The 13,559-nt window shown below is 34.9% G+C and overlaps 1 protein-coding gene across 3 annotated transcripts in view; it reads right to left on the bottom strand.

Moving 5' to 3' along the window:
• Positions 1-13,559, bottom strand: part of LOC148511753 (teneurin-1) — a 658,333-nt gene that overhangs the window by 590,516 nt on the left and 54,258 nt on the right. For all 3 annotated transcript variants that reach the window (XM_088482875.1, XM_088482876.1, XM_088482877.1), the window contains exon 2: positions 6,617-6,877. In XM_088482875.1, the coding sequence (XP_088339001.1) occupies positions 6,617-6,877 (261 nt within the window). The remainder of the gene's footprint in view (positions 1-6,616; positions 6,878-13,559) is intronic.

The raw sequence follows: 13,559 nt of genomic DNA, 5'->3' as shown, positions 1-13,559 counted from the left end.
AAATTTGAGTAGTATACTAGTAAACAGATCAATAATCCTGGTGAATGACTCAATAGGTATCTATATGGTAGAACTAGTGATCCCTGTGCTTCAGTTTACATTTAAACATCAAATCAAGTTTTCTACACTTATCACTATATTGGCTCTGGGTGATTTTCATGGCTATTTCTTCTCTTTAATGTCTTAAAATTAAACAACTGTACCAATAGATTCCATTAACCCATTTTTGCCTGAGTTTTTTATTTATAACGACGTTGTTGCTTCGTACATGATACAAAACAAGAACATATTTGATTTCAAGAGGCATTTTCATTTAAAAAAACATTGTTCCCAATGGGAACACCAGGATTGATTGGGGTTATATCCCTTTTTCCCATTTAAGAACACAATGCAAGGAGTAAAATGCTCCCATTTGGGAACAATTTGAAAAGGTACCATCGATATATAATCTGGAGGATGCATAGAACGTCAGTCACAAGTCCCAGTGTTTGTCTCCTCATTAAAGTGGAAAGTGATGTAAGTCTGGAAATAAATTTCCTCTCTGAACAGAAAATGGCCTTTAGGTCACACTGCAGCCATTATAGCAATAACATCTCTTGGCAACTTCCCAAACTGAGAGGGTGGTGTAGTGCTCTATCACAATGATCCAGTTCTCATTGTTTATTAGGGTGATCAAGCAAAATGGTGCCTAAAGGAATAGGGTCTCATGGAATTCTTTATTTTTGCTACCAGAACTATTTGCAATCCAAGACATATCCTCTCAGTTTTTTTTTTAATTTGAAATTGTGGAGAATTTTGCGCGACTCAGTAGTAAAAATGTCCAACAAATCCATTTTAATTTCATAGTGTAATATAATTTCAATGAGGTAAATATTTTTAATAGCCACTGTAAGTTAGTTAGACATTAGAACTTAATTTGAAACTTATGTAATAGATACAAATATACATATGATCTGGCAATTAATATTATGAGGCACAAAAACATTCTAAAGTGCTGTATATCGTGGAAATACAGCAAAGTATAAAGATGAAGTTGACCAACAGTCAAAGCACAAAAAAAAGAAAAGACAAAGAACAAAACAAGCAAATGTAAAGATACAGGACTTTCAAGAAGCATAAATGCAAAAATAGTTATAAATAAGGCATAATATTGAACAGAAGCTATAAAATGGTAGACTTTGAATGGGTAAAGAATATTGTGAAGGTGGGATTAGCAATGGGGGAAGAAAATTTGTTGTGTTATGTGAAATGGAACTGCAAAAGTACTCTGGTTGCAAATAATTAGAGATGTGCGTGGACCCCCGTGTTCTAGTTTTGGTTGTAATTCCTCATTGGGTTTTGGTTTTGGCAAAAACCACCCTCAAGTATTTTGGATCAGATTTGATTTTGGTTCAGTTTTGGATTCCTTAAAAATCAATAAAATTTTTTAATAAAATCATGTAATTTGAACTTGTTAACATGCAAACCTAAATCCGGGTTTGGTTTTTAAGTCCGATTCCAAACTGACAGCAGACCCAAAGCACGATTTGGTTCCATTTGGAACCCCAAAGTGATTGCGAACTGGGACACAATTTGACTTGGAACCCCTAAGTTCGGGGGTGTCTGTTTGTAAAACCAAGCCACACATCTCTAGAAATAATGCAAATGAGGCACAAATGGGTGAAATGTAAATGTAACTCTAGTTTTCTTATACAGACTGATAACTAGCCAATTTAAGATCCTGTTGGATCACCCTTTAAAATAGTATAATGGTAGGAGACCACTATATTCCACCAATTGAATGTGTGCTGGAGATGTTAGGTGATTCTTTTACATTTGCTTGTTTTTTTATCCCCTTAAAAAAGAGCACATTATAATGTAGTATAAAAATATCGCAAAGGAAGAAATCATAAATATCATACTCATGCTATTCATATACTGTAGGCAGTAGATAAAATCATTTTAATAAATGAATACGTATAAGTACAAAAAAAACATCATAAGTGAGTTTGCCATGACCATGTTTCTATAAATATAAAAAATTATGCAGAGGTGCATGCTATAGCATGCCAGAAGAATGATTGGCAGGCATATTGTTGCAGTTCACACATTATACATTTTAATCTTATGTATAGCATAAAAATAATAATTTTCTTATCTCCTACTAGTTTCTATGGAAACACATTAAATATGTCTTGTATCGTTCATATATTCATGTCTTTTGTAATGTTTAATGTACACAATATTGTCTTATTTCTTCCATAATCGACTATAAATAGCATTCATAGAATCTGTTTAACACATGCATCCAAGGTGGAAATACTGTATTTTCACATTTATTAATCAAACTTCAACATAACTTAAAAAAATATGTTATCTTCTGAAACTTAAATGCACATAATTAACAGTCAGAATCAGTTAATAACCAACACATGTTGGCACCTTCCATGTTATAATGGGCAGTAGTTAAAATCTTAGTATCATTTCTAGACTTTGGTACATTATGTGTACATTTGATGGTTGTTAAGTTGATATTGAACATAATGATTTGTTAATAACGTCGACATTGACATGTCAAAATTCAGCACATCGACACTGATAGAATTCTTATCAGAGCAAATGTACTGTGCAATTATTAATTTTGTCACACAGGGAGAGTTGTCACCTCATACAAATCCAATATCTATAATAGTAAAGTAATCAGTATTTCTTATCCAAGTTATTGTATGTTTAGATGCATATTCATTTGCTATACCTGGGTGCTACCATAAGCTCCAGAAAACAATTTATTCATATAGAAAAATAGAACAAATGGAGAGCTTATTTCATAATGCACTATTGAGACTGTTCTATAATTACTACGTGCACAATTTAAATAGTATAATGTTTATTACAGTAAAAATTAAAAACATGTATCTAATCTAGAGAGAATCCAAAATTAGGCAAAATATTTTTTTGAATAAAGTATAGAAAAAGAAAGTGTGTTATTCAGAAAGTTAAATACTGTGATTTAAAAATAATAATTTATTCTGTAACCGCCAGTTATTGTTTTACAATGTGACTAATATATGTTCATTTGTTCATATCATTGTGTCACTACTACCTTAATTCCCAATATTAAGCTGTCAATACTGTAGTTCAACTGAACATGTGTATGATTTATGATAACTCTCCTTAAACAATTAGGGGGTTATTTACGAATCTTCGAGTTGTAAAACCCGGCCCGTCTGATCATGTTTATGCCCGATATTTAAAAGGGCAATATTTTTACTAGCTGGACACAGCTAGTAAGAACATTGCCTTTCTAAATATTGGGCATAAGCATGATTAGAAGTGCAATAGGGATATAGTTATTAATTTTCAAGTTATTTTTTTTCAAGTCAAAAATTGTAATTGACTCATAAATTACTTAAACATGGAGAAAACATTCTCCAAAAAAATTACTCTTTTAAATTTACTTATTTTTGTAAGTTTACCAATAATGACTTAAAATTCAGTCATTAATAAATTATATGTTTGTTATTATTGCAAATATAAACTTCTGTGTTTGTAAATATTGTAGTTTGCATTAAAGAAATGAAAACATTTATAAAAATAATATACATTAGAACAAATCTTATTCTATATTTAACTGCAATTCTGACAGTTAAATATGTATTAGGGTTCTATCAGTGTGTAAGATTCTAATTTTGAGCTCCTAATTGAATATTTAAGTCAAAATGTATAAAACTCCATAGCATACTCCTGAAACAGTAACAGTCTTTTGACAGGCAAGGATTGTGGTTGTGTGTGAAATAAAAGGTCTATAACAGTTTAACAAGTTGGATGTACTGAATTAACTTTTGATTCACATGGGGGTAAATGTAATAGAGTCCGAGTTTGGAAAATGAGTGAGTGTAGAGTTATGCCCACACTTTACTCACCCTATGTAATAGGGTGTAAGAACATGCAAACTCACATGTTTCCTCAATAAAATATTATTATATTTTATCCAAAGCTAAAGTGTTCTTCAACTCCGCAACTCGCAATGGCAAAACACACATCCAGATGTTTTGAAATTGTGAGTATACAAGTCGGGCAATGTAATAGAGTGCACATGTTTTTATTTGCACACTATTACTGACTTAACTTGTGAGCAAACAGACCTGCTTCAGTATAGCGAGTGTAGCCGGAGCAGGTCCAAGTTACACAGAAAGATGCACAGATCCATGAAATCCGTGCATGTTTCTGTGTTTTAAAAAAATAAATAAACATTAAAAATAAAAAAATAACAAATTACATGCATTCCTCCTCTCCCACATAAACATAACCAGCCTCAAGCTCTGTTGAGCCTGTTTTGGTTCTTAAAATAGGGAAAAATGCATAGGTCCTCTGTAATTTAAGAACCAGCACTGGGCTCTGTTGAGCCTGTCCTGGGTATTAAAATACAGGGGAAAAAATGTGTAGGGTTCCCCTGTATTTTGTGAACCAGCACAAGGCTGCTGAGCAGGTCCTGGTTGTGAAAATACTGGAGGCAAAGTGAGTAGGGATCCCCTGTATTTTCCATAACCAGCACCAGACTTTTTCTAGCAGGGGTGTAATGCCACAGTCAGGGAACCTTTCACCGAGTGCCCTGGCCAAAACATTACACCTAACTACTAGTCAGCCCAGGCCCAGAGATCTTTAGGGAGGTGGGGACCCCCCCAATAAAGTTTCACCTTAATTAACCTTGTGGTTACCATCATAGGCCATAGGCCTGGTCTGACTAGTAGGCAGGTGTAATGCTCTGGCCAGAAGAACCGGTGAAAGGATTCCCCAGCTGTTGCATTACACCCCTGTTAGAAAGAGTCCAATGGTGGTTATGGAAAATACAGGGAACCCCTACTCATGTTGTCCCATGTATTTCCACAAACAGGAATGGCTCAGCAGAGCCTTGTGCTGTTCTTAAAATACATGGGAACCCTACACATTTTTTCCCTTGTATTTTAAGAACCTGGACAGACTCAACAGAGCCCAGTGCTGGTTATGCTTTTGGGGACACACATGTCATTTAAAAAAAAAAAGAATGTTACTATTTTTTTACACACAGAAGCCTTCATGGATCTCGCTGATCTGTGAAGGCTTCTGTATACCTCGGACCTTTTAATGTTAGTCACATTAATAGATCAGAGTTTACATAGGTAAATACTTGCATATATTCAAATAATGTAATAGCCTCGAATTCACAAGTTCGCAGGCTATTACATTTGGTGAGTTTAGGACAAACTCAGACCTGTAAATATACGAGAAGGTCTGAGTTAGTCCCGCATGGAAAATTTGGACCCTATTACATTTACCCCTAAGTCTGTGAATTCCCACTTGCCTCCAACCATTTTCCTTACATTGTGACGCTGCACCCTTGCATGAAGATGATATTCTGGATGAGTAGTAATTACCTTTATTTGTTCATTTCCATAAATCAAGCCATGTCTTCTATCACTTTATTACTTCAAAGTGTCATTTAGTTAAAATAAAAATGTCTATTTTTTATGACTGGAATTGCAGCTAAACCTTTCTTCTTCATGTTAAAAGAATTAAGCCAAGGCCAATAAATGGGAACAAGGAGATGGATACTATGGATAGTTTGTTGTAAATAGACAGAACATTTTTATTTTAAATAAGCAATATAAAATATGAAAATCTTATTTCACAGTGGTTGACCTACTAATTAGAAAAATAGGGTCGACAGTAACTGATTGACTATATAATATATATTTCATATACTTACACCATAGGAAACTAGCAAATATCACAGGAAAATACATTTTTGGAATGACTGGAAAATAATAAATGGAGACACTGCTCCAGACTGCAATTGTACCAACTTTACAGCTTAAACTTTATGACTTTTGGTAAATACATTAATTAATGTTATAGTTGCTGCTAATCTCATAGTCACACACCCTCTAATCCAGTCTCAGTTACTTTGGTTTTGCAGATATCATCTTCTAGCATGTGCAAGTAGAAAAGTGTCACTACTCCTTTTTTCTTTCTTTCATTCTTGTTTCATATTAGCTAAAGTTTCTAGAGAAATGAATGGTAAATCAAAACTATTTCTTCTTAATGATCTGTAATGTTAAGTGCTTAATCTAATAAAAAGTCCCCTAATGAAAATCTGTATTTGCTGTTCAGTGCCACCTTGAACAATAGAGCTTTCCTAAACAGTACTTTTGATACAGCATCATTGCAGTTTATTGCTAGGTGTCACACTACAATACAATCATGGTTACTGAGTGGCAGTCTACTGAAACATAGTAATACAATGAGGAGTCAGATTATTATCTGGCACTAGAAAATATAGTGATTTCAAAAGTAAATACATGACATACATAAGTACACATAAAATCACTATGCCAATGATTTGCACTTATGTGGTGTAATGAATGTACAATAAATGAGTACTGTACTAATTTTTACGTAATTATCAGGCAAGTAAAAAATGTATGTTTTTCAGTAAATTTTCATAAATAATTTGTCAAGGGATAGTAACTCCAACTAAACTGTCTAACTGACAACATTGTATGTAGGGTGCTATTCTGGGCTGTAAAAAATAAGTAGTTATTTATTGTATTTCTATCATATTTAGATTACATATTATAATTTATATTAGGTGTATTACCATTCTCCCCATCAGACTTCCTCTCATGGTCAGTGTCAGTTAGCGACAGTGCAGAGTTGGCTCTACTTGACAAGCAGGAACTGTGCTCTGATTTAATCTCTCTCATCCACATCCTGAGGGCATGTTCTGGTGAAGTTGCTCCTTCAGTCTCCGTATCCGCATCAGAACCCATCTCTAGTGGGTAGTTATGCTGTGCAACATTGTGTAGATTGGTCTGGTAGCCAGAGCATAAAATGTGTGGAGACTCACAGTATTCCATCTCTGAAAAAATTAAAAAGATGAACATTGAAATGAGAAAGCCAAACATAATTGTTAGTTTTGTTTCTATGGACAGGAAAATTGGTGTTTGAAAGGTTTCAAAATAAAACTAATGATGATTAATGTATAAAAAGAATCCTGGAGTAGAAATGAGGACATTTGTGTTTTATAAAATTAAATGCCTATGTAATTTGAAAGGGTGCATTGAGTTATCACATTTTGGGGGTATAGCTTCCAACTATGAAATTACCTCAAAATATTTAAACTACATTTTATATTTGTTAATAAAAAAATGGGTTGTGTTCTGCAAATTGTCACTTGCATTAGTCAAATTTATTTTAATATATTTTGCAGATTATTCATGTGAAATCTAAAGCAGAGAATAAAAACTGATGTGTATTAGTATTACTACTACTACTACTACTAATAATAATAATTATTATTATTGTTGTTATTATTTTAATACTTTTATTATTTAATGAGCTACATACTGTAATGTATTTTTTTAAAGTATGCAAGATGGCACTTTTTCCTGTTCATCTGTAGTATAATTGTAACATGTTATGCATTGTATGTCTTTTTGCATAAACATTCAGTACAATCAAAATGCATTTGGCTTAATACCAAATAACAAAAAAGGTTATATTTTCATTTCATGCAATGTTGAACACATTCAAAGGTGATCAATTTTAAATCTTTATTACTATTGTTAATAGTAATTTATATAATTACAATAAATAAAATTTTTATACTGCAAAACCAGTTTACTGCAAATTTAATCCCTGTTGCTTTCTGTTCCTGCCATAAGCAGTATTCATTCTGCTTTTACAGCTGTTTGGTTAAATAACAAATCTAAAACAAAATTTGTATATATAAATATATATATATATATACACAGTACAAAGCAAGGATAAAGTCTTAAACAAACAAAAGACAAGTCATTCACTCACACTATTGTATAAAGAATGTAAAAGCAAGAATATCATACCAATGATTGAAGAGTTAGGAACAGTGGCGTATCTATAATGGGTGCACCACACACCCTGCACCCATATTATTTTAAACTTACCTGTCGGTGGTCCCGTGTCGGATGTCATTGCTGCTCAGAACACTGGAAAATGGCCGCCACAGACATTTTTCGGGTGTTCTGCGCATGCGCAGTAGACTCCGGGCACACTCTAGTGCCAAGAGTCTACTAAGGCTCCGGTGGCTGGCCAGGCACGTCAGTCGACTGCCAGACACTGGGGAGAGAGGAGGGGGCCCTGCACAGGGAGTGCACACAGGCCTCCTCCTCTCTTAAGATGCCCCTGGTTAGGAAAGTATGTGTTATGGAGTAGAATTAGCTTACTGTAGTATCAAAAACAAAATGTTTAATGAGGATGTCCACTTTGCAATAATATATCATTCCTTGCATTGGATGTATCAAATAGGTCATTTTTCCCTCCAAAATCTCCATTTAGATGGAGCCAGAATATGTCCAACATACTCAATTGCATCTCACTAGAAGCTCACTCAGCCAGTCCTATTCGATAGATACCCAAATCGTCTCTGTTCTGCAGGAAACATCAGTGATTATGATACTGGTGAGTGTGTCCAAGTAGTGATCATGTATACAGGATTACACTTGATTGCTGTTTACATGTGAGCTGGGTATTATGGCTGCTGCCTAGAATATTGAGGAAGAAAATGACTATAAATAGGATTTACGTTAATGTAACTCTAAATGGGGAACAAGTATATGCATAAATCCTACAGTATGTAAAAAGTACAGCAACCATTAGTATTGAAAGTACTTTTTTGAAAAAAACAAACAAACAAAAAAGTACAGTACCTGTACACATCACTAGTCTATTAGTTCTACAAGACACCCAACCAAGGGATCCATGCCATTAGCAAGAACCAGTTCCTTCCTTGCTCGATTAGTGGTGCCTGCAGTCTCTGCCTGCTACCAGTCAGGAAGAGGTTGAAAAAGAAAACATTCTTGGGGGCTTCCAGCAAAGGAAATTGGGTTGGTAAGATGGCCATGAGGATGGTGAGTGGAACAGAAACATTTTTAATATTAGACAATGCTATTAATAAATATATTACTATCATTATTATTATTATTATTATTATTATTATTATTATTATTATTATTATTATTATTATTTTACATATATACTCTTGTGCAAGCAAATAGAATAATGTTCCTGACAAAGACTGAGTGATATCTTATTATGACTTCTGCAGAGATATTAAGAAAAGTATACAGTGTAACGTGGGACACATGTTTTATGCAAAATTTATATTTCATCTTAAAAACACTATTCACAGGGCATAATTAAGTAACATAATTTCAGTTTTAACTATGACAGATTCATTCTTGGTATGCCTCTAACTAATATAAATTGCTTGCATTTTACAGCTGAGAATATTAAATTGGGAAATTATGGCATAGTTCAACATGCGTACAAAATCAGACATTATAACTCAACTGATACTAAGCTACTGTGTGTGTTATGTGCTAAATTCATTTCAACTGTCTTCTACGGTTCAAACAGAAATGACTCAAGCATAGTTAACAAAATGTGAACACAATGAATACTAAGATACCTTTATATGCTGGGTAGGTGCATATATGCAGATCTTGTGTGATTTGAGCGCATATAATGAACCTGAAACCCAGGAGAACCAGGTTTTTAGTATCTACCATCGTCATTCCTTTTCTCCTTTTAAATTATTAATTAAAACATATATAGTTGTAACTTTCTACTTGCTTTGTAAGTCTAAGTTAGCAGTTTCTAGTCCTACCTAATCCGTTTTATCTCTAAAAATATTAAAAACTGATACTGATTTAGGAAAACATAAATACATAGGGCAAGATGTAATAGGGTGTCAGTTTTTTGTATGAGACAAACTCGGACATTCTCGCACATGTAAATATCTGAGTTTGTCTCAAAACTCACCAAATGTAATAGACTGTGAACTTGTGAGTTCAAAAGTTATTACGTAATGCGAGTACCAGTGAATTTCTCCTATGAAAACTCTGACTATTTAATGTGACTAGCATTAAAAGGTCCAAGTTATAAAAAAGCCTTCACAGATCAGTAAGATCAGTGAAGGCTTCTGTGTTGTAAAAAAAAAGTACACAGTACCTCAATTAACCTTGCGGTTAACTTTAAAGGCTACAATGTAGAGGCTCCCACCATAGACTTCAACAGATCTTTCTCACCATTGAAGTTTATGGGGAAAGATTTACAGGCAGCCTGACTGCTTATAGCCAATCAGCAGGCAGCTCCTACAGAGGTGCCCGCTGATTGGCTGGCGGCTCCTGCAATGACAGGAGACATGTGGGTACCTGTCATTCACGCGGAGGAAGGGTATGTGTAAACACATAACCTTCCACTTGTCTGTACTGGATTTGTGAACGTGTATTTTGTTTCTAGCCCTGTGGATTCCTATATAGACCGAAGAGGATGTGGTCTACGCTAGGAAAAGGTGAGTATGGAATTTTTTTTACAGGTATCCGTGGATTTCGACTTGGACAAATGGACATGATTGGCTACAGGGAATCTAGGTGCATATGCATGAATGTAAGAGTAAATGTGAGTGTGAATGTATGTTTCAATATAACTGTACTTGCACTGTGTGTGTGTTTTGTCTTTATTTTAATATTTCTTTTGAAGGTGAACTACAGGTACCAACGGGCCTGTAATGCCCCACATGCTGGTACTTGTGGTTCTCTCAGTAACAGCATGTGGGGGAGGCTTGCTGGGACCTGTAGTTCACCAGCAAAAGACAATTTTACTTCATCTATTTTTTACACACACTATAGACAATCAACCCGGCAATCACTGGCCAGGGGATATCAGCCCAGGCCTGGGGTGCCCTGGAGAGGGGGACTCCTTTATTGGGTGTCCCCACCTCTCCTTGGATACCTGTCCTGGACTGACTAGCAGTCAGGTGTAATGCTTTGGCTGGGGGACCCTGTGAAAGGGTTCTCCTTGTTGTGGCATTACACCCCCGCTAGAAAGAGTCCAGTGCTGGTTATGGAAAATACAAGGTAACCCATACACATTTTGTTTCCTGTATTTCCACAACCAGGACTGGCTCAGCTAAGCCTTGTGTTGGTTCTTAAAATTCGGGGGACCCCAGTGGCAAATGCAGGATTTCTAGAGGGGGGTTTCCAAATACTCGATTTTAGAGTGAGTGTGGCCAGTCCATGAAGAGGGCATAATTAGCAGTTAACCAGCTTTAATATGCATCATACAAAGTGTATTGTGTGTCATAATTTCAGCATATACAGGACAAGCGATCACAGTAAGCCATTAGGTGTGGCACTAGGTCCATCCTGCCTGAGCTGAATGTTTTTATTTTAGATGTGGGCACCATTCCAAGACCATGCAGCTAAAATTCTATTATATTACTATTTCTATTGTGGTAATGGTGTGGACTGGGGAGGGGGGTTTCCAGGCAGACGGAAACCCCCCCTGCATTTGACTATGGACCCCCACACATTTTTTCCTCTGTATTTTAAGAACCTGGACAGGCTCAGCATAGTCCAGTGCTGTTTTTTAAAATACTGGGGACCCCTACACATTTTTTTCCCTGTATTTTAAGAACCAGGACATGCTCTACAGAGCCAGGGGCTGCTTATTCTTGTGGGGAGGGGATTCACATATTTTTTTGACATTTTATTTTATTGTTACTGTTTACTTTTTTCTTACATACATAAGGGTGTGCAGATCTTATTTAACTGTGCATCTTTCGGTGTTATTCGGACCTGCTCAGGCTAGATTCGTTATCCTGAGGCAAGTCTGTTTTTTTACTAGATTTCACACAGTAATAGTGTGAACATAGGGTGAGTTCTGAAAATGTGCGAGTATAGCTCTATATTCGCACTTTATCAAAACTCAAGCCCTATTACATCTCGCCCATATTGTTACATTAAAAAGTAAAAAATAAAATCAATATTTCATTTTAGAATTAAAAATTTTATCACATTTATAATTCTTATGGTACATTCAACCCAGTGTACAGTATCATTAATGTACCTCTGAATAAACTAGGACAATATTAATACACTAAGTATAGGCCTCAAATAATTAACTCACATTGCTTATTTTGCCATGATTTAAACTCTTGATGTATCCAAATTATCAGGATAAAAAAGATACTGTCAAATATTTACTTATTTTGGGTCCTAAAAGGAAGTCCCAATGGGATGTTATGGCCTGATCAATATATACTGTATATCCCACGAGTTTTCAAAATTGTAATTATAAACTTACGGGAGCCCTATAATATGAATCCTAAATAGACTTTCTCAGATTGTACCTACATATTTTTCTTTGCAAGACTGTACCTATCTCTGAAACTTGTATTATCTCTTTAAGGCTGACTTAAATGTAGCTCTACAAAGTTGGTTGTGTTTAAAAAAATGTGTCTTAGTACTGCTTGACCTAAACAAAGTACAACAATTTTTTAAATGCTTGCCTTTAAGAACAAACTGTTATTATAATTAAAAAAGTGACACAAAATAATACAATACTTTTGTATTTGTCACTCATGATAATGGAGTTCAGCAAGTTCAGACATTATGTAAAATGTTTTTATAGTGTTGGTTATTAAACTAGTTAGGTGGTGATTGAAAAGGTGGTAGATCTCATTGCACTGCTAAAGATAATGAAATGTGTAATATTAATATTAGAAAGTAAAAGCAATACAGTTAAGTTTCAAATACTATGGGGGCGATGTTTCAAGCCTTGGATAGAGATAAAGAGGAGAAATTGCCTAAAGCAACCAAGTAGCTTCTAACTGTCACTTATCTAGCACAGTCCTTGAAATGACAATTTGAAGAAGAGTGGTTGCTGTGGGCAACAACCCCACTTTATCTCTCTCCATGGCTTGATACATCTCCCCTAATATGAACAAATGTTTGCCATTAAGGAAATAAGTTCCATGAACTGATTTCAATCATATCAAGAGATCATTTAGCCCTTGTAACTATTATAGAGTCATAATAAAATGACAATCATGATTGAGCCATAGATATTCACTGTTTAACTATGTTTAGAAGAATTTTTTTTAAAAATGAGGTGTACATGCTTTTTATGTAAAGAATAAGATACAGGCTGTCATGCAGGATGCAGTAGATAGACTTGAAGGTATATGATGACTCTAGAAACCAGAGAAAGAGTTTTTTTTTTTTTTAATATGAACAATTTATAGGCGACAAGGACAAGATGATGATTTGTATATATTATTAATAGAGGAAATCACTGGTACAAACATAACAAGTAATAACTATCTTTTAATGATCTTTCTGCTATCACAGAGCCCATACAATACATTTCATCCATTCATAAGGCTAATGTTAACCAGTGGCGTAAGTTCATTCCAGTCGCCCGGAGGCAATTTAGAGTTTGGCGCCCCCCCACAAAACAAATATACCCACGCAATCACACCTGGAAAGAATATATGAAGATGATTCAATGGGGCCTAGAGGTGTATGATAATTTACATATCAGGTATAAATGAATAAGAGAGTCTGTGGCTGATTTAGTGCTACCAAGCCCCAGTTTCTTGCAGTGTCAAGACCAAGGTATAGCTCTCCTAACATTAGTTCATAGGTACAGGTTGGGTCTCCCATATCCAAATATTCCGAAATACGGAATATTCCGAAATACGGAATATTTTTAGCATG

The sequence above is a fragment of the Taudactylus pleione genome, unplaced genomic scaffold, assembly GCF_031769625.1.
Source record: "Taudactylus pleione unplaced genomic scaffold, aTauple2 ptg000296l, whole genome shotgun sequence".
In the NCBI taxonomy this organism is placed as follows: Eukaryota; Metazoa; Chordata; class Amphibia; order Anura; family Myobatrachidae; genus Taudactylus; species Taudactylus pleione.
Note: the sequence above shows the minus strand (reverse complement) of the source record. Positions and strands in the feature narration are given on the sequence as shown.